The sequence below is a fragment of the Panthera tigris genome, chromosome X (assembly GCF_018350195.1).
Source record: "Panthera tigris isolate Pti1 chromosome X, P.tigris_Pti1_mat1.1, whole genome shotgun sequence".
NCBI lineage: Eukaryota > Metazoa > Chordata > Mammalia > Carnivora > Felidae > Panthera > Panthera tigris.
This window is the reverse complement of record NC_056677.1, coordinates 44,212,743-44,234,594: the sequence shown is the minus strand read 5'-3', so window position 1 is coordinate 44,234,594 and position 21,852 is coordinate 44,212,743. Positions and strand designations below refer to the sequence as shown.

Genomic DNA, 21,852 nt, shown 5'->3' with positions numbered 1-21,852 from the left:
GGCCCTAAAAATGCTGTTGTAGACAAAGAGACAAATGTCTTTGCCCTCATAGAATTTATATGTTTGGATAATTGTACAAACAATAAATAAAATAAATAACTAAGATATACTACATGTAGGAAAATGATAAAGCTATGAAAAACATTAGAGTAAGTTAAGAAAGATCTGGAGTGATGAGAAATTGGATTTTTTTTTTTTAAAAACGGTCAGGATAAGCCAACCTTGGAAGGTGATATTTGCGAAAAGACTTGAGGAGATGATGGGATGAGCCATTAAATACATGGAGGAAGGACACTTCAAGCAAAGAAAACAGCCAGTGAAAAAGCTTTTGTGTAAAAGTGTAACTATTGTAGCTAATGTAGACATGAGAGATCCTGTGGGAGTATAGTTGGATTTTACACAAGTAACACAACGTCAAATCATGTACAAACTTCTAATCCATGTAAATACTTTAATTTTTGCTCCTCTCAGTGAGATGGAGAACAATTGCATAACAGTGGCAGGATCTGACTTGGATTTTAAAAGGGAGGTGGGTGTGGGGTGGGCTAGATGGCTGATGGGTACTCAGGAGGGCTGTTGGTATGATGAGCACTAAGTGATGAATCACTTGCAATTCTACTCCTGAAAACTATATTGCACTGTATGTTAACTAACTAGAATTTAAAGAAAAATTTGAATTGAAAAAAAAAGAAAACAAAGCAAAAAAAAATATTTCTACACTGGTTTACATGGATATTCATTACATTCTGAAATATCTCAGAATAAAAGGATACCTCTGGTTGGTGTGATTTAGACTATACATCAGAGACAAAGTTATAGGAAGATAAACCAGTAAGGATGCTATTACAATAATCCAGGCAAGAAACTGTAGTGGCCTTGAGTCAAGTGGAAGCAGAGGAGGTGGCAAACTTGTTCACATTCTCAGTCTATTTAGAACACGGAATCAACAGGATTTCTGCGTAGACTTAATGCTAAAATTGACCCCAATATCTTTAAGTGAGCATCTAGAAGCATAATGTTGATGGTAACTGAGATGAGAAAGAGCTAAAGGAGATGAAGTGAGGGGTGAAAAAAGAATTTGTTTTTTCATGGTTAAAACCAAAAGGTCTATAAGACACGCCAAGTGGACAGTTGGATATAGACTTTGGCATTTAAGTTGGAGATGTAAATTGTAGAGAGAAAAGGGCATCGATGGCATATAAAGTCACAATACTGGATGAGATCACCAAGGGAATGAGTATAGGCATAGAAGAGACAGGGATCGAGGATTGAGTTCCCAGGCAGGTCAATGTCAAGAGGTCACAGGAAAGGAGGAGACCCAGCCAAGCAGATTGAGGAGGTCAGAGAACAACCAGGAAAGTACCGTCCTGGAACCCAGGTGGGTATATGTCAAGCTGGCTTTGTTTCGCTGGAGGGCCCTGAATGGTACACCAGGAAAGAAGGTCCTTCCAGGAGGAGTGAGCGATCAACTCTGTCCAAAATTATTGATAAGTCAGCTGAGGAGAGGACTGTGGGATAGCCATTTGATTTAGAAATACTGATGACATTGCTATCTTGACCACACAGTTTCCTTTTCATAGAAGTTGTATAAGCCTGATTGACGTGTGATTAAGACAGAATGGGAAAAGTGGAAGCAGTGAGTGTAGAAAACTCTCTCTCTGGGAGGTTTGCTATCAAGAGGAGGATAAAAGGCCCTGCGGGTGGTGGAGGGAGTAGGTAAAAAGGTTTTTTGATTGTTTAGTTTTGGGTTTTGTTGTCTTTTGTTTTTAAGAGGAAAATAACACCAGTTTGTATGCTGACAGGAATAATCTAGCAGAGGGTGGAAAAGTGATGAATATCATACAAATGCCATGAGATCATGGATTTCTTTTTTGATTTAGCCAATCTACATGAGAATTCCCTGATACTTGCAACTGAAAGAATATTCACTAAGCGAGTGAGCAATGTACTGGTATGTCTAGGACTTTGCTATTTTATGCTTATTGAGCAGGTATAATTTATAAAAGTACTCTCTTTCATTCTGGCTCAGACGATAAATATTATGAACTAGTTTGGATGACAAATTACATAGTCACATGAATTAGTTAGGAATATCGGTACTGAAGCCATAGATTCCGATCACTTACAAGCTGTCGCTTACAAGCTGTCATGACAGAAAAATTACTTAATGTCTGTGTTCAGGTTCTTCATATGAAAATGGGGCTACTGATGACACATATGTCGTGGCATTTTGCTGACCAAATGAGGTAAAACACCTATGGAGCTTACAAAAAGGATTTGCCAAATATGGTAAACATGTCATAAATATAAGGTATTATTAAATTTGCATGCAGCATGATGCAAATTTCCCCTTTGCAGTCAAGAATGTAAACTGCTCATGGATCAATTTTCCCTTTCATACATATAACCTTAAAGGTAATTAACATGCAACTAAATGTGAAATCATTAACAGATGCATTTTATAGTTAGGAAACATGGAAGTAGAGTATTTAACTAAGATACAAAGGAAATTTAAAAAGAAATGTTAATCGATGGACTGTGTCAAGAGGCTTCGTGTTATGTATAAATTTATATGTCAACATGACTCACCCAGAGGGTGGCCAGATATTAGGTCAAACACTATTCTGAGTGTGTCTGGCAGGGCATTTATAAATGAGGGTAATATTTGAATAGGTATACTGAGTAAAACAGTAAAAAAAAAAAAATTGCCTTCTCTAATGCGGGTGTCCTGTATCCAATCAGCTTAAGGCCTACATGGAACAAAAAGGCTGACTTTCCCTCAAGCAGGAGGGAACCCCTCCTGCCTGACTGCTTGAAGTGGGACATTGGTCTTGTCCTGCTTCTAGACTCAAACTGAAGATCAGAATTCATGACACCTGATCCCAGCAGCTTTTGGACTGCAACTCACATCACTGCCTGTCCTGGGTCTCAGGAATTTTGACTTGGACTGGAACTACTCCTGCTCTCCTAGCTCTCCACCGTGCCCACAAACGTGTTGGGTCTTCCCAGCCTCATAATCTTGTGAGCCAAATTCTTATAACAAATCTCTCTCTCTCTCTCTCTCTCTCTCTCTCTCTCTCTCTCTCTCGACAGATAGACAGATAGATATAGATGATATAGATATAGGTATAAGTATAAATATATAAGTAATCCTATTGAATCGGTTCATCTGGAAGACTCTGATTATTACACTTTGGAAGGTACAAGCCACTTGTTGAAGTACAACTACATGATGACATGATGTAACTCAGTAAAGAGTGGGCAGTATGTTCACAAGACTCAGATCATCAGGGTCACAAAAAAGGCCTTCATAAGTAATTACCTCATGGTTATTAAAGGTTGTGGTAGGTAGAATTCTAAGAATGGTCTCCCAAGATTTCCCATCATAATCCCAGGTACCATGAATAAGACGAGTTATCTTGTACATATTTGTGTTCGGTTACATGGCTAGAGGGATTTTCCAGTTACAATGAAGGTTATTAAACAACTGACCTTAAAGAGAGATTATCCAAAAGAGCCTAATCTAATCACAGGAGCTCCTTAAAGGCACACACTTTTCTGTGGCCAGCAGCAGAAGGGAAGCAAGAGAGATCTGAAGCACAAGGATTTGACACACTATTGCTTGCTTGAAGATGGAGAGAACCACATGAGGAGAAATACAGGCAGCCTCTAGAATCTGAGAGCAGCCCCAACTACATCCTGCACCACAGGAGCTGAATTCCTACAACCACCTGGATGAGCTTGGAAAGAGCTTCCTCTCCAGAGCCTTCAGGTAAGATCCCAGCCCAGCTGACACCTTGATTTCAGCCTTGTGTGACCCTAAGCAGAGAACTCGCTGGATCTACACATGTCTGACCTATAGGAACTGTGAAATAATACACATGGGTTGATTTAAGATGCTAAAGTTGTGGCAACTTGTTATGCAGCAATAGAAAACTGGTATCAGGCACTTAAGTTATTAGTGTATTGAATCTGTTGTGGTTAAGGTAATTCTCTATCATCCAACTTTCTGGAGAGAATGAGAAATAATTTCTCACCCAGCCATAACCGCATGTAGCTCTAAGGTGCAAATTAAAATAAGCACAGCCAGAGTCACAGTGCAGAGAATTCTAATTCTTGTGTAGTGAAGACTAATTGCAATTTAGAGGCAAGAACAGACAGCTTGAAGTGTGACAGTAACAATGAGGACATTTCCTGGTAAGATGTGTGCCATACTCGGTGTGAAGGACTTGCACGCTAGAGCTGCCCATTCAGCCCCTGCCCTTCAGATAAGGCAGAACATTAAGTTCCAAGGATCTCTTATGGGGCAACAACAGACATGCACAGCCAGGGGAATTGCAGGTAGTGGCTCTGAATTAATTTCAAATAGATTATTATGAAAAAGGGTCTCATGTCATAGACATTCTTTGAGGCTTTAGAGTCAGACAGACTGGCTCCAGCACTCTGTGATCCCAGCTGAGTTCCAGAATTCTAATTTGTTAGGTGTGTGTGTGTGTGTGTGTGTGTGCATGTGTGTGTGTGTGTGTGTAAAACACTTCCTTGATAAACAATGTTGACAAATCTTTACAGATCCCTGGGGTTAAGATCTGCCTGCATGATTTTCTGTACTAAGACAGCTGGATCAGCTTGAATGATCCCTCTAATCCCAGAGCCTTCCACAGTGTGTGGGACATACGGATTTTCTGACTTTCATCCCAGTTCCCTATGCTCAATAGCTTCTAGTACTAGTGTATGACCTCCCGGCCTTATAATCAGTGTCGGCCTTTCTAATAATCTCTCAGTTTCTGAAACGTCCTCTCGGTCGGAGAAGTTCTGCAATTCCCCTAGGCTTTGCAAATGCAAACTGATCTATACACAAAAAACACACATATCAAGAAATTTAACTGAAGAAATTAATCAATAAATATAAGACTGGTAATGTGATTATTGTTTTGGTGAAAATTATGTACATTCAGGAACATGGAATCAAGTCTGTGAGTCCCCAAAGACTGCAATTTTCAGCTACAGGCATGCATGTTCACAGTCACAAGGACTCAGTTCCCCTGATCGGACTCCTGCTCCTATTGCCTTTATTCTTTCTCAGTCCAATTCTTTGTCTCCTCTTCCTCTTTTCCTGTTCCGCACTGCAAATGTACCCTGTGGTGACTTCTAATTCACAAATTACATTCCACTTTTTGTTTTTTATCCTACAATGTACTTAAGTGCTGGAACCATGTTTTATTTCTTCTTTGCATATCTTGTATGAAGCACACTACATGAAACATGGTAGGCATTGAAGGTTTGTTGAATTCATCTATTTCACACAGAAACATTGACAGCAAAAACACCCACTTCCAGTCTGGATGTAGTGCAGTAGATGTTTTCTGTATCAGTACCATATGTGTGGCTTTTGAGTATCAGGTGCCATGCAAACCCTTCTAGAAGGTGGGATGTGTTGGGGGAATAGAAATCTGGTCCATCTGTCCATGTGCCTCTACATAGCACATAGCATACTTTTCATCACACAATATAGCTTACAGCAACAATTCCCAGGACTTAGTCATGTCTACGCCTTTCCATATCTGCCACCCCCAACTGTAATGTTATAAACTTAGTATTTCATGTAAAGGAAAAGTATTACTTGCAAGAGCAAAACTCTAAAAGTAAAATAGAGTGATAATATCACAATAGTAGAGAATGTTTTCATTAACGATGACTTTCACAAACACAAAATTTTTTTTCCATTTTTTTTTAAATGTCAGGATACGCTGACCAATGCAGTCAATGGATTGTGACTGCAGTCCTAATGTCAGCTCTGCCACTCTACTCACGTGTCAGGGCCAACGTATCTATCTTTCTGGGCCTCAATATCCTCAATTGTGAAATTGGAGTAACGGTACTTATGTCATAGGAATTGTATGACAATTATCAGCAAGATAAGCAAAAGACCTGAAACATGGTAGGCCCTCGAAGAGCTTTTATTGGGTCTTCTGTTATAGTAGCTAAGAAACAAAGAAACAAAAAACCAAGTAGGATTCCTTTATGAGGATTTTAAGAATTATAGACATCAGAAAGTTCATCCAAAGCAACAAATCCAGGATACTTCCTTTGAGATGTAGGCTGGTAGAAAAAGCTATTTGATCAAAGTTAAAGTGAACTTCAGAAGCTAAGAGTCTAATTGGTGTCCTCTACTAGGAGATACAATATTGTACTTTGGGAAAAAGAACAAAAGCAATAATTTTTGAACTTGCCTTGAAGTAAGTAACCCAAAGGAAGATGGAAAAAAAGAAAAGGAAATGCTGTTTTCTTAACAATATCAAATTTCAGAGAAAGTGCTTGGCTCAGAACCCCTGGTCATAGCTACTCTACCACAGTGCTCACTAACGGTGCATCTTTCCACACAGGCTGATTTTACTGGGGGTACTCAAAGCTTTTACTCTGAAAGAAGGGATGCAGCTGTTTTCCTTTTCCCAAATTGATGCCAAACATCATTTGCATGTGCCTTGTTATCTTTATCTAAGGAGCCTATGAAATTTGTGGAACAGCTCGGTGACCCTGAGAAACCTGTTTTGCCTCTGAGGGAACTGGTCTAGTGGTGTCCGGGCCTGTGGGTGCTCAGTGTCATTGATAAGGAAACTATCTTTCCTCCTGGGCAGGTCTGATACCTTTGTGGAAGAGAAGGGCGTCCTGCCAAAAATAGGGTTTTTGTTTGTTTGTTTGTTTGTTTGTTTGTTTTAAGAATAGGGTTCTTGCACAAAGAAACCAGCTCTGCAGCCGAGGACCTTCCTCAGGATCCACAATCATCAAAAGTCATGAAAGAGTTATAAATCACAATTACTCTGTTCCTTCAGAAGGACGCAAAACAGTCAACTTTCATCTGCCACAACCAGAACCAGTGTTGAATATACCAACACTGTGCCAAAGAAGCAGGGGACAGAATCCTGGGAAGAGAGCTTCTGAAATGCTGGCAGACACGATGAAATGGTGGATGAAATGGTGGAGGTGAAACAGCAGAAAATGGAAGGGGAACAAACAGGACTGCTGGGGGCAAGTTAAGCAGGGTCGGCCTCCACTGCAGACTTTCTGGGGTGTTATCATCAATGAGCCCCAAGTTTCCACCTCATGTAGCTACCATTAGCTTTCAGATCCTGGGCAATTTCCACTATGTCCTTGATCTCAATATCTTCCCTGAAGAAAGAGAAATAGGAATGAGGATATTTCCTTTGAAGCATTTTTTTGTAGGATCAAATGAAAGATCAATGAAGAGCCTAGTGCAGTGGCCATCATTATGTACACTATTACTTAACATGAACCTCAACATTTATTTCAACTACATCAGTTCATTGCCTTCATTTTGTCTGTTTAATTATATAATTATCTTTTATTCCCAAAGATACAGTTTTATTTTGAAACATATTATGTAAATTATGGTACACATCCTGCACAGATAAAGCCATCCAGTGATGAATGACAAAGATCTGGAAACACCACTCTACATCCTGCTGTGCAGGAAGAACGGTGCTAGCCCTATGAGGGATCCACAAAAAATGAGGCAGACTTCTAGCCAGCAGACATCTCCCAGCTGACTAGCCTAGTTAGCATGGCAGCTGATCCATACATGGTGCTGACACCAATGGCACCTACTAGAATAACTGCAGTTTGGAAACAGAATGTTTGCCCTACCAGTGTCACTTTCAAAGGATCAACTAACTAATTAATTCAACAAATATTCAGCGATGCCTTTCCACTTGTATCAGAAATTGTTCTGGATGGTGGACTGACAAAGAACAATGAAACATGGCCCGTGCCTTCAAGGGTGTCACAATGTAGCAAGGGAGACAGATAGGTCCAGTATACCAACAGATAGGGTCCGGACGACTACAATGTGTGCTCAGCAATGTTCTGAGCTGCTCTTGCCCAGTGGGCAAGAGACAAAGATTCCTAAGATCAAGAGGTTCTAGTCAAGCAGGAGCTATGGTGGGGGGGAGGAGAGAGAAATAAGCAATCAACATAATAAACAAGTAAATAACACAGTGTTTTAGGTGATAAGTGTAACTAAGAGGCAATTCAGGCCAAGGTAAAGGGGATCAGGAATATGGGGTGGCGGGGGGGAGATGAATGCACTTAGCAATGTACAATAAGGGTGGAGGGTGCTTACAGTTCCTTCCTGAGGATTTAGCATTCCACTCTGACATGTGACAGAGGAACACTAGAAAGGGTTTAGGTGCTGAATGAGAAGAATGCACAGGGACAATGTCAGTGAAAAGGAGAGACAGAGCAGTCAGGGAACTAGAGGTAGTGACCAAAGAAGCAGGAGAAATAAAGGAGTGCTGCCTCTTGGAGAGAACGGAAGGACTCACCTGGATTTGACATCCATTCATCTTTGTGTTCACGCCCTTGGTTGCCCATCTGTGCCATTACTCACAGAACACAGAAGTAAAAGTCCTGTATTTACCCTGTGATACACTCATGGATCAAAGGGAAAAATTTGAGAGGTATTTTTTGCTCAGATCACTTTGTATTTGGGAGATTTTACTGAATTTTCGAGCACAGACACCATATGAAGCCAATTCTGTATTTGAGGGAAAAACAGAGCATCCAAGATACACAAAGAAGCAAAGACTCTGGGAACACATGGGGAGTGATTTGAAAGACACAACTCACCCAACCTCTGCATGTGGAGATACCTATGTTCACCCATCTTTCACTTCCTATCACCGATAAAGAGTTAACAGGTACAGTAATAACTGGCCTTTGATCCACGTAGCTTCTGGAACACTCTCTCGCTCAAACAATGTATTTTGAATCCCTCCTGGACACCAAGTTCCAGGCACTGTGCTGACTCAGGGGCAACAGGTATGCTTCAGGCTGGCTCCCAGTCTTGAAATTTCTTACAAACACACAGGCCAATCATTACAGAGCTCCTTGATTAGAGTGATGACAGAATTAACGTCAAGGGAGCCTGGAAAGGAAGAAAAAGAGGGAGATAATTTAACCCCAGTGTAAAGGGAGGGTGAGCACACATGGTCAGGAATATCTTTCCAGGCAATGTGAGGTTGGTAAAGTAGGTACTTTTGTAATCCCCACTTCCCAGACGAGAAATAACATAGTCAGAAATAGTCCTTTGCTAAAGGCTGCATAACTACTCGAGAGAGCCAGATTTAAAATTCTAGGTCATTTGATTTCTAAAACACTGTATGTTCTCTCATTGACTACTACTAAAATCACTGAAACGATTTACTTTAGTACATCTTTTTTTTTTTTTAAGTTTACTTATTTATTTTGAGAAAGACAGAGACAGCGCGAGTAGGGGAGGGGCAGAGATAGAGGGAGAGAGAGATTCTTAAGAAAGCTTCATGCTGCCATCACAGAGCAGGACTCAGACTCAAACTCTTGAAACCGTAAGATCGTCACTCGAGCCAAAACCAAGCGTCAGACACTTAATCAACTGAATCATGCTCCTCTCCCTTTAATACATCTTGCAATCTTTTCAGGTATATTGTGGTCACTCTCCTGAAAGCTGGTTCCAGCTGTGGGTACTAAAAGGCTCTGGGAATGTCTGTAACATTCTCTATCCCAGGAAACAGCGGGTCTGGAGAGCCCATCTCTCTTAGAATTGTAATCTATCATCTCACTAAGTAAGGTGCTCGACTTTCCACAACGATGCTTCTTGTGTTGCTGTCACTTTCCCATCTGCCTGCTCCTTCCTACCTGAGAAAAAAGGCAGAAATATGTATCGGACTGTTGGTCTCAGAACAGATCCCTCCAGTGTTAGAACATTACAGAGAAGCTATGTTCTCCTGGGTGCCTAGGTCTTCCTGGCAGGAAAAAAAAAAGGAGAGAAGAGTAAGTCTGTACCACAGGAATGGCACGTACTGTGCATCTCAGCAACTCTCAACACACGTGAAATTTGTCACAGTGAAAGGAAGGGGATTACCTCTAGAGTCAGACAGACCAAGGTGTGAACCTTGGCTCCCTCACTTACTGTCTTACTGAAACCCATCTCAGCCTGTTTCTTAATCTGTTGAAGGGGAATTTTGATACTCATTGTTCAGGTTTGTTAGTAGATAAATATTAAGTGTGTAAAAACAATCAGACCATCAATAAATCAAAAGCAATGTCTAGAGTGATGACAAAATAGAATATCTTCTATTCTGTATCACTTAATTCCATTTTCTGTGTGTAGAAGTTATCGAACTTCAAGTTGTCAAGTAACATGTCAAGGTGACACATTTGATTGCTGGGAGTGAGGTAGGCACTCAGGTGTTCTTTTCCGTATATTGTGCGGGAAATGGAAAATACCTTTCTTTGAACCCAGTGACTCTTAGCAAATGAACACCTTACATAAGAAGTCAACTCTGAACATCATCAAAAAATGACACAACAAACCATAGCTCTTGGCAAAAATAATCCTTTTGATAAGACATGGTGATGTTGTGAGAGCATAGGCTGTAGAGACACGAAGACTTGAATTCAAATACAAACTGCACTCTAAGTCTTTCTCTTCTAAGAATTGCAAATAGTAACCTCCTCTTTAAGATTTAATGGGCTGTTAGTTAAATAGGATACAGAGATCAACACAGGGCTTGGCATACAGACTGTCCTCGACAACTATCAGGTTTTAATTCATCCCTTTCCAGGGCAAGTTCACTGTCAACCTTTCCAAGCAGAGGTTAAATTTCCACTATGAACCTTATTTTCCCTCTCTTTTGTTTTTGGTTGTATTTTGATGGGTGGCAGTTACTGGTTGTACCAGCCAGTTTCTGCTGCACAACAAACCATCCAAAATCTAGTGACTGTAAACAACCAATTCTTTTGGTCACAATTCCGCAGCTCGACAATTTCAGCTGGGCTTAGCTGAGTGGACATTTTGCTGTTCTCAGAAGGTGTGTTTATGCATCTGTGGTCAGTGCCCTGTCTGCTAGAAGGCTCTGCTGGGGGCTAGATGGTCTATGACGGCTTCACCCACCCACATTTCTGGCAACTGGTTCACTGTCAGCTATGGTGAAGGGGATGCATGGGCCCCGGGTCTCTCATCACCCACCTAACTCATGCTTCTTGTTATCTTGTGTCAAGAGCAGCAAGAGAGGGCAAACTCCGGTGTGCAAGCAGTTTTCAATTCTCTGCTTGCTTCACACTTGCTATTGTTCCATTGGACATAGCAAATTTCCTCGCCAAGGCCAAGGACAATGTGGGAGGAGATACAGGCAGGCATTCACATATTACAGTTGTTACTGTAACAGTCTACTGTTAAAATAGTTTGTGAAATGACCATGTTTATCATTAGAAAAATAGTTAACTATGGGTACACCAGATACTAGAATGCAGTCTCTCGAAAAGGATTTTTATTCTTCCATAGAAAAAAATCAAAGCTATCTTGCCCTATTCTCTAACAGGTGAATAATAAAATCATTGTATGAAATTCTTAAAAAAAACACATTTGAAAATATTCTCGAATTGTACTAAATCTGTAAGCTGTGGATCTCTTTATCCGGAAGTGTGCTATGACTTTGCCAGTAGGAACCCAGCCTGTACCTCTCTCCATACTATAAAGTTGCTCTACTCTCCCTTCCAAAAAAATATGCCTCCAACAGAAGCCTACTGCATAGGCACACTCTGATGTGCAAGTTATGGACTAGACTAGAAGGCAGCACCTCTGCCGAGACAAGGACAAGGAGATAGGTACTGGTAATAGTGAAGGAACTTGTGATGTGGCTGGGGCCGAGTTGGGCCACCCCTTCCCGCAGACACCAGCCCAATCTCCCAGCTTTGCTAGAGTTCCTCTTGATTCATTCAAATCATCTTTCAAAGCTGAGTCCAAGTTCTATCATTTCCTACTACAATGTCTTTACCTACGCTGTTCAGGATCCCTTGGTATTTTATTTATTGTGTGGTGGCTGATAACTGCTACTATGAATGCCATCATTTCCCCATTATATTTTCTATATGATTATTGCTGGCATACATGAAAGCTTTGGTATTTTCAATATTAGTATTTCATTCTACCACTTAAAGGAATTCACTCTTATATCATTTCTTAGGCTTTTCCCAAGAATATATTCCCATCGCTTGGAAATAATGAAAATGTTGTCTTCTTTACTAAAACAATACTTTTTTTTTTTCTCTTTACAATCTAATTGCACTGGAACGACCATCTAAAGCGAGCTTTAATAATATTGGTGATAATAGGTATATTTGCCTAAGTCCTGATTGTGATGGAATTTTTTTCTAGTTGTTCAACACCACTGGTGTATTTGTGTATTAGACACACTGAGGACTACAACCTTCTAATATCTATTTTCCCAGTTTGTTTTTAATTACGGGGTGTCACATTCCTTCAAATGTTCTTTCATCGTCCATTTATCCTTAAAATATGGTCAGTAGTAGTAGTATCTCTATTGGTTGAAGTCATTCTCTTTATGTCTCCATTCTATCATTTTCTTCATATGCAACCCACACATTTGTGTCATATTATGCTCTAGATATCACAGGTGTCTGTTGCCACTGGGAACAGGATCGTTTGTATGAGCTATTCTGGGTATAAATGGAGTAGAGCAGACCCTGGGAAGCTGATCTAACTTGTTATTTAAAACTGGGGCTGTATGTTTCCTCAGTACTTTGCACTTACATTTCAGATTCAGTTTCCCTTTGATGCAGGGATTCTTTCGCTGGAAAAGTGAGTTTTCAAGATCCTGCTTGCTTGATGCCAGCAGAGGGTCTGTGGGTAAGAGAGAGGCAGAGATGCCTAAGTTGCAGTATGGCAAAAGTTGGGGGACATCAGAGGCCTTCTCCATAAGGCTACTGTTAGAGCAGGGAAACAGTAAGAAAAAATGAAAAAGTGGGGGAAGCCTTTGGGGTTGTTACATATTGGGCTGCGAGGGGCCACTTCCTGGCCAAGAGGACAGCTTGAGCACACAAAGAGGTGACAGAGCACCAAGTGGCCTTGTTGGAGGCCCATCCCAGAAGGCTTGTAAACATCCCACTGTAAAATGAGAAGGGATTTCCATAGGCATGTTTTCCAAAACCCCAAGCCGTACTTCTCAATGAGAAAGAGAGAGGAGGGTGGAGTGGGTGGAGGGTGGAGACTGTTGGCATTTAATAAAAGGCTAATTGGGGTGGTTCTGCAGCTGTTGGGTGAATAGGACTCCAAGTACAAAGGGCTGAAACAAGTAGGAGAGAAGTTTACTGATAGGAAACTGAGGAAAGATGTCAGTAGGGGTTCAAGAAAAGTGTTAAGTGATGGGCTGTGCCAACATGCCAGGCAAGGTGAAGAACCTGCCACGCTGAATAAAGGAAACCTCATTTTGGAAGGTGGGGGGGGAGTGCGGTGGGGGGGGGGAGCAGGGCAGAGGGAGAGAGAGAGAGAATCGTAAGCAGTCTCTACACTCAGCGCAGAGCAAGACTGTGGCTCGGTCTCACCATCTTGAGATCAAGACCTGAGTGGGAATCCACAGCTGGAGGCTTAACTGACCTTGCCACCCAAGCGCCTCAAGGAAACCTTATTAAAATGGGAGTCCATAGGCCAGCAGGGGGAGCTTTCACACCCTACCGCTGCAATCAATTGTGGACCCCAACAAGGACAAACAGTGCCTTGCATTCCCAGCAGGAAGAAGTTTACTTTCCTACTCCAGCAGGAGGAAGGAGGAATTTCTCCTGCCCCAGCAACAAGCTCAGCCAATAGGAAAATACCACAACTCTGCCACTTGAGAAACTGTCATCACTCTGAACTGTCGTTTTCCTGCAATGGACTTTTCCTTCGCAGGAATCCCTCCCAACTTCCTCTTTTTCCTACAAAGGAAGGTTCCCCTGCTCGGATCTCCAGACTTGTCCAAGGTGTGCCACGCTTTGCGTGTCCCGAATCGCAATTCCTCTGCTACTCCCAAATAACCCCATTTTGCTGATAAACGAACTGGCTGTTTGACCTTTAAGGTGGACAAACCCGTTGAAGAAATAGAACGGCATGCTATGACTCAGCAAAGATTAGGTACTGTTTTGCCAGGAATACTGAGGGTCATTTAGACAACCCTGGGCCCTCCTAAAACGTAAGGAGGTACCATTTGTTATGGACAGTGATGATGCCCTTTACCTTATCGCGGGTAAAATAAGTGCACGTGTTTCATGCAACCTGCTGGACAGGGTGAGGAGAAACGTCTGGCCGCGCCACGGCCAAGTTCGACTCAAAAGGCACACGTGGAAACGATCCCGGCCCAAGTCAGGGTGCAGGGATTGGCGAACCGAAGTCCCGGTGGCAGGAGATTCCCAGCCCGCGAGGTGCGGGGCGCCTGCGCAGTGGGCCCCCGGCGCCGCCGCGCGCGCTGCGGGAGCCACGAGACCCCCGCCCCCGCCCCTCGCCCTCCAACGTGAACGCGCACGTGAATGGGGACACGGACGCGCACGCGAATGCGCCTCACCTCGCTCAACCCCTGCCCGGCGGCTGAGGAGGGAGGGGGGGCGCGCGCGGGAGTCGCGGGTGGGCTCTGTGCGGAGTGGCGGACCCGCTGGCGGCGGCGCGGGGCCGGGGTCGCGGGCTCCGGCGCGGGCGCGGGCGCGGGCGCGGGCGCGGGCGCGGGCGCGGGCGCGGGCGCGGGCGCGGGCGCGGGCGCGGGCGCGGGCGCGGGCGCGGGCGCGGCGGCGCCTCGTCCAGTCAGGCGGCGGCGCTCGGGACCCTCTGGCCGCACGGGGGGACGAACTGACTGACGTATCTCGCCCGCCCCCGTCCCCGCCCCCGCCCCTGCCTCATCTACCCGGGGCTCCTGGCCAGAGCGCTTTCTCTCGCTGCTCCTCTCTTCGGCCCTTTCTCTCTCTGGCACCTCGGGCGGCTGCGGTGGCGGCGGCGACAGCGATCCCAGCAGCAGCGAGCGGCGGGAGCGGGCGGCCGTGACGATGAAGTGCAAGCCCAACCAGACGCGCACCTACGACCCGGAGGGGTTCAAGAAGCGGGCGGCGTGCCTGTGCTTCCGGAGCGAGCGCGAGGACGAGGTGCTGTTAGTGAGTAGCAGTCGGTACCCGGACCGCTGGATCGTGCCGGGCGGGGGCATGGAGCCCGAGGAGGAGCCGGGCAGTGCGGCTGTCCGAGAGGTGTTCGAAGAGGCGGGAGTCAAGGGGAAGTTAGGCCGGCTCCTGGGCATTTTCGAACAGAACCAAGACCGCAAGCACAGAACGTACGTGTACGTACTGACCGTCACCGAGATTCTGGAGGATTGGGAAGATTCGGTTAGCATTGGAAGGAAGCGAGAGTGGTTCAAAATCGAAGATGCGATCAAGGTTCTCCAGTGCCACAAGCCCGTGCATGCCGAATATCTGGAGAAACTAAAGCTGGGCGGCTCCCCAACCAATGGAAACTCGGTGGCCCCGTCTCTGCCACAGAGCGATCCCTAGTATGTACCGCTCCTGCACAGACTTCTGCTTTCCGCCTACTTTAGAATAAATAGTGCCCGGAGCACCTCTGCTGCCTAGTGCGGTCTCTCGGGGAGGAGGGGGGCTTCTTTTGTTTCCTTGGCAGACCTCTGAATCACGCTTGCAAACTGTCTCAGTTGCCAGGCACTGTTTTCAGACAATTTGCACGTTTTTCAGATGCCTTGAAAAATCGCTGCTTCGTAGGACTGTAACAGATTTCGGTAAGCCTAAACCACGTGGGTTTGTTTGTTTGTTTGTTTGTTTGTTTTTAAAGGTGCCTTAACTGCTTGCTCAGCTCTTAGTGTGTGTGTGTGTACAAGTGTGTTCACGCTGTGGGTTCTTTTCTTTTACGTTTCCACACACGTGTGTATGTGCACGTGTGCATTTTTGGTACCATAGCCTTGCGGTTTGTTTTGTAGTGAAGGCCTTTTAAATCTGAACATCTTGGTGGTGTGGCATCTTTAATTTTTTTTTTTTCTTAACCTCCTTTCTCATTCACAGCATTAACGCCAGCCCTTCTGTGATGGCAATTGGTTTAAAGATCATTGATGGATTTTTTTTTTTTTTTAATATTTAAGAAATTTCACATCTTGTGGTCTTTCCTTACTGGGCAATAATTTTGTGTTCAGTGATGTGATCTAATTTGGCCTTTTCAGAAGTTTCTTTACTCATAGGTACATAATTTGATTTTCAAAAAAATTTCACCAGTGGTAATTTTTTGCTGCTTATTTGAAGTGGCCATTTCCCATACAGCCCAAATGTACTTTAACAAATATTACTTTAGACAGTGAATGTCTTCTTGGATAAGTATTGTTAACCAAACACATCCTGATGTGTACATGTTATCATGAAAACTGTGTTCGTAGGGAGTGATTTCGTGTTCAACTTGCAATTTCATTGCCCATTTCTTAATACCCTAGAATAACCATGGTTCTCCCAATATTAACTAGTTTTTGAAAGAAAGTTAATTCACGTATTTGAATTGAGTGGACATTCCAGTTAACCTTCCTGACTACCAATAACCATAGGCATGGAATTTATATGGTGATTACATTCCAATCCAGTGATGTACCTTTCTTGATACTTGGCTGGTACAGACTTCTTAAACTGTCAGGACACCTGAACAATCTCTATTAAAGATTTAGGATAAATGTTTTCTGTCACAAGACAAACTCTTTTGGGTGCCAAACTAAAAACTCATACATTTGCCTTGTTAACTTGCCTAGGACCACGACTCTCAGCTAATTTGGGGGGGATCACTTTTATGTACTCTGTATTAAAAAATTTTGAAAGTCTTGATTCTTCTTAGAACTCCTTATCTTCTCTTAGGAAGGTTGAGAAAAAGTCTATATTGTGAAGAGAGTATAGGTGGGTGATATCTTTTTACATATAATAATTAACAACTAGAAAATATTCTATAGGCTAGTAATAAATATAAGTGGGTAATAACTATAATTCAAATATTTTGTTATTTTGCATAGTAACATTTTAAAAAGAATACAAACGCTGGGTGGTAGTATTGACTATTGTTATATTTTTTAAAACTTTGATGCAATTGTTTTTTTTTAAATCTTTGCCATATATAAATATGTCTGAATAAAGCACATATTTAAGAAAAATTAATATTATCAAAGAATGAGTAGAAAACCAATGGCTTTTAAAAAAACAATTATATAATTTCATATTGTAAATTATGCAGATCATCTGTTTTTCAAAAATATATTTCTTTATACAGAAAGACATAATTTAAAAAAATCTTTCTAAATCCTACCTCTTGGCCTTTTATTACAAAAGTCCAAATCAACTAATAGATATTCCTGGTAACTCGAGATTTTTCAATGTATACAATAATAGCAAAGGAACTGGATCATTGCTTTACACCTGTTTCGTACATAAGACTGCCCTCATCTAAAATGCTGCCACAGGGGCACCTGGGTGGCTCAGTCGGTTGAGCATCCTACTTCAGCTTAGGTCATGCTCTCATGGTTTGTGGGTTCAAGCCCTGCGTTGGGCTCTGTGCTGACAGCTCAGAGCCTGGAGCCTGCTTCGAATTCTGTGTCTCCTCCTCTCTCTGCCCCTCCCATGCTCATGCTCTGCCTCTCTCTGTCTCTTAATAATAAATAAATGTTTAAAAAAATAAAAATAAAAAAATAAAAATACTGCCACAAATACCTGGGTATAACCTATACATGGAATTCTTAGAATAATGCACAATCTCATGTTTTGACTTTTGAACTATGTATTTGGCAAATGTAGATAGTATAGTGTTGATATTAATCAAATCTTAAGAATTGTTAGCCTGTAAATATTTGCTGTATTTTATTTAGAAACATTTGGATTGAGGTCTATCACTTGCTAGAATTTTCTTCACTGCCAAGGTCTTTAATTTATGTAATTCGTAAAACTTCCAAGGCTTGCACTTCTTTTCTTTTAATGTTTATTTATGAGAGAGAAAGAGTGAGAGTGAAGGAGGGGCAGAGAGAAGCTGGAGACACAGAATCCAAAGCAGGCTACAAGCTGTCAGCACAGAGGCCGACGTGGGGCTCGAACCCACAAACCAGGAGCTCATGACCTGAGCCAAAGTACAACACTTAACTGACTGAGCCATCCAGGTGCCCCCCAAGGCTTGCATTTCTAAGTTGTAGCAGAACATTTTACAGTTATCACAATAAGTTAAGCTTTCAGATTCACATAGGCAGTTCTTGTTATATATGCTTCTGGAGTTCAGTCTAGAAAAATTTAAGTGAAAGAACCCAAGCCTTTCATTTTTTTTTTTAATTTTTAAAGGTTTATTTATTTACTTTTTAGAGAGAGACTGTGAGCTGGGAAAGGGCAGAGAGAGGGAGAGAGAGAGAGAATCCCAAGCAGACTACACATTGCCAGCAGGGAGCCCAATGCGGGGCTCAAACTCATGAACTGTGAGATCATGGCTTGAGATCTAGAGTCAGATGCTTAAGTGACTAAGCCACCCGGGCGCCCAAAGAACCCAAAAAGCCTTTCATTTTAAAAGAGAAATCCAAACAATTCAGGCCAAAACAGTTGACACAGAGCTAACAAACCTAATCGTGTCAATGACTTACATCCTCTAAGAGTTTGATGCACAGTTGAAATTTTTTCCCTGGAGAGTCAGTATATAGCACCCATATTATTTATGTGATGATTTCACAAAAAAATGAACAGATGAATCTTTCTGCTCATACCTCCCCCCCAATAAACAGAGCATTGATCAAAGATAATTAAGACTTTCAAATATGAGGTAGAATTTGTTTTTAGCATGTTTTTGTAAAGGCTGGGTTTCCCACCCCTCCCCCCCAACTGGACAAGTACCTATTATCTTTTTAAAAACATTTTTAAAAGACATGCTGGGAGTAAAGGTAATATCGATATGCTTGATATATAAATTTCCCTGGATGTATAAAGTATTATATTTTCTAAGAAACCTATTTTTTGTGTATCAAATCACTGTTGGAAGAACTAACTCTGAAAGGGATGGGGGTAGCTATAAATATGAATTCCTTTGTAGGGTTTCATAAGAGAATTGTAAAGATTTCAACATTTTTGTATTAAGAAACATCAAATAAGAAAGAGTGTGTGTGTGTGTGTTTAAGAGCAGGAACAGGCAGTTTTTAAGGTAGCAACATTAGAGGGCCTTTCTGGGACAGATGGTTTAAAGGGCTCTGAAACTGGAGCTGCTCCTCTCACTTCCCATTAAATGGAGTCCAATTATAAGAAAGACAATTCCTTTATCAAAAGTTGTTAACTGGGAAAAGTGAGGTGAAAAATCTGCCTTAGAGCCTAAGTACGAACAGCTGGCTAGAGTTTTCTTTTTCAGGGTCCCTTTTGTGGAAGCACCAAGAGAAACAGGAAATATTTTCAGGACCATTCTAGTATTGTACTCATCTTTCTGAATGATTGTTGGCCTGTTAGACTACGAACTCTTTGAGGTGTAGGACCCAGCCTGAATCCTGTCCATATTCTCAGAGCCTAGAAGAGTGGCCAGAGTTTGGAGACATTTGTCACTGAACCACAGATTAGAAATGTCTACTACTAGTGTATTCTTGATTTCTTAGCTTCATGTTTTATCTGGACAGTCTCTTATTTTCACCTGGCCTCAGAGTGGAACTGCATTGGATAATTCACTGAAAGCTTTTACAAGAGTCTCAATAAATATTTGTTGACTGGAGGAATTGATGAACCAATAAAACTATTAATAAGATTTTTTTTTAGGTGAATGGCACAGATGTGATTCAGATGTACTTTGAAAGAAATATTTGCACCCAATGATGAATGGAATTGTGAAACACAGATGAGCTCTTTCACACTCCCGAGGACAAGCTCATCCTATGCTTTTGAACACTTCTCTGTTTATTGCAATGACCGTTCTCCAGATTGTTGCACTACCACTATCTCTGTATGGACTTCTAATTTGGCGCCTATGGCCTTTTTTTGTGCTTTTATGATTATCTGTATTTCCCACCAGCTTGGTTATAGTGCAAGGACCTTGTTTCCTTAGTCTTTTTATGTATCTAGCATACAAGACATCACTTGAAATATGGTAGATATTACTGAAGATTTGTCTAAATAATATTTTGTAATGATACAGAGTATCATGTAAAGCATTCACCTTCTAATCTGGTGTTAGCACACTAAATTGCTGTCTAGCATATACATGTTTTTTGTATATTAGGTGTCACATACCGTTTCTAGGCTGTGAAATATTAGAAAGCAAAACTTCTTACTTCTATGTCTCTATCATCCCAGACATGTGCCTCCTAATGGTAGTATACTACACCACCTATGAAATATATTTGCCACAATTTTGAACCTAAATCAACCTGTGCCTCTAGACATTCCTGATCTATAGAAAATACAGGAAATAGAGAAACATTAAAGCCCAGAGTTGATGTCTGCAGAATCCAGGCTGTAGGAAACTGTAGGACAAATGATCCAGTTTCTTCAGTAAACGGATCGCCAGGATGAAAGAAAGAAATGGAAGAAGAACCTATAGATTAAAATGGACTTGAGACCTATAAATCAATTGTAATATATGGATATTTTTGGGATCCTGATTTGACCAAACTGTAAAATAAATACATTTATGAGACAATCCAGATAATTATAAAATTGACTTGATATTTGATATTCATTGGGATAATGGAGATTATGTCAAAAACAAGAGTCCTTAACTTTTAGAGATCCATTCTTAAATATTTATGGTTGAAATGATATCTGGAATTTGCTTCATAATAAGTGGATGTTAAGTGCATTAGATCAATATAACAAGATTGGCCTTGACTTGATTTAAAGCTGGGTGATGGTTAAATGATGGTTCATTATATATATATTCTTCTCTACTTTTGTATGTTTGACATTTTCCATAATAAAAAAGTTAATGAAAATAGTTTTCAGAGTTCTTGTTAAAGCTAGTATATAAGGCACAGAGAAAAAAGAGGAGGAAGAAAAATTTTAGATTGTGTAGAGAATGTTTGCTCTGAGGTGCCTCTTCTAGGCCAGGAAGTCAAATGCCCAAAAAGAGAGGGCTGACAAACTCTGGAGTGGCTAGTGTTTATCTTGCTACAGACCACTGTCAGGAGGTTTTTTCCCTCTTAATTTGGCTCATTTAAATAGGAAGAGTTAAATTCTTATTTATTGGAAAATGGGAATGGATTCTCCTATTGAGCAGGATATTTGACACAGTGTAGTTCATATCACTGTGAAAGAGCAAAGGGATGGAGTCTCCAGGGAACAAATTTATGGAATTTTATAAAAATCAATAAAATGCCATTTTCAAATAGTATTTTTTTAGGAGAATAGTGGCTGTAAACTTGTTAGTTGCATACTCATTAACTGTATATTTGAAGGTAGGTGACACAGGAAAGTAAGCACACACTCCTGACTGCAGATATTCCTTCTGCTTTGCACTGTGTTTAGAATTCCTGTAAAAGCTAAAGCCTGCTAAGCCAGAGTTAGTGAAGCTGTGCTGAAATCAACAGACATGTGGTCTGTCCCAACTTTTGTGGGTAAAGAAGGAGCAGACAGGAAGAAAAACATTGAAGGTCCCTTCTAAGAAAGATGAATACCTTTGTACGTGTGAAGAACTGTAAAGCTGAAGCTGCTCATTCTGCTGCTCTCAAAGTGTTTCAATTCCAAGAGCAAGCAGTTCCCCAGAAACAGCTGTTTCCTGGAAAAGGAGAGATAAAGGTTTACCTTAGAGTGCACCTTACTCCCCCCACAGCTGGACAGAGCTTTCCCTTCTAGGATTCCTCTGCTAAAAGGAACGGAAAAATTCCATAAAATTTTTCATCCATATTTTCCTGGAAGTCGTTTCTTGAGTTTACTCTGATTTTAGCAGGTTTTTAAAGTTTGGAGGCAGAAAGCACCAGGAGAATGGAACTGTTGGTGGTGGTTGTAAATTAAAACAAACAGTGGCTTGGAATCCAATAGGCCATGGCTCAAAACCGGTTGTGTGCCCTCTTC

The 21,852-nt window shown here is 41.6% G+C and overlaps 1 protein-coding gene and 1 long non-coding RNA gene across 8 annotated transcripts; one reads left to right on the top strand and one right to left on the bottom strand.

The window, feature by feature from the left end:
• Positions 1–5,951: 5,951 nt before the first annotated feature.
• On the bottom strand, positions 5,952–14,294 carry LOC122235424. Of its 2 annotated transcripts, none has more exons than XR_006213498.1 (3): positions 9,691–9,778; positions 8,644–8,941; positions 5,952–7,167 (listed from the first exon to the last, which is right to left on the bottom strand). It is a non-coding gene; the product is annotated as an uncharacterized LOC122235424 (long non-coding RNA). The 2 variants fall into 2 exon arrangements; XR_006213497.1 differs by lacking the exons at positions 5,952–7,167; positions 9,691–9,778 and adding exons at positions 12,608–12,697; positions 14,066–14,294 and having other exon boundaries at positions 7,179–8,941.
• A 406-nt stretch (positions 14,295–14,700) lies between these two features.
• On the top strand, positions 14,701–20,774 carry LOC122230430 (diphosphoinositol polyphosphate phosphohydrolase 3-beta). 6 transcript variants are annotated; one of them, XM_042974836.1, is made up of 3 exons: positions 14,701–15,356; positions 15,553–15,596; positions 19,603–20,774. In XM_042974836.1, coding segments are annotated over exons 1-2 (495 nt in total). In that variant the 5' UTR covers positions 14,701–14,862; the 3' UTR covers positions 15,554–15,596; positions 19,603–20,774. The 6 variants fall into 6 exon arrangements, with proteins under 6 accessions (XP_042830770.1, XP_042830768.1, XP_042830767.1 ...); XM_042974834.1 differs by having other exon boundaries at positions 19,208–20,774; XM_042974833.1 differs by lacking the exon at positions 15,553–15,596.
• Positions 20,775–21,852: the final 1,078 nt, after the last annotated feature.

Coding starts and splice junctions, on each gene's coding strand:
- LOC122230430 (XM_042974833.1), top strand. CDS start 14,863: ATGAAGTGCAAGCCCAACCAGACGCGCACCTACGACCCGGAGGGGTTC.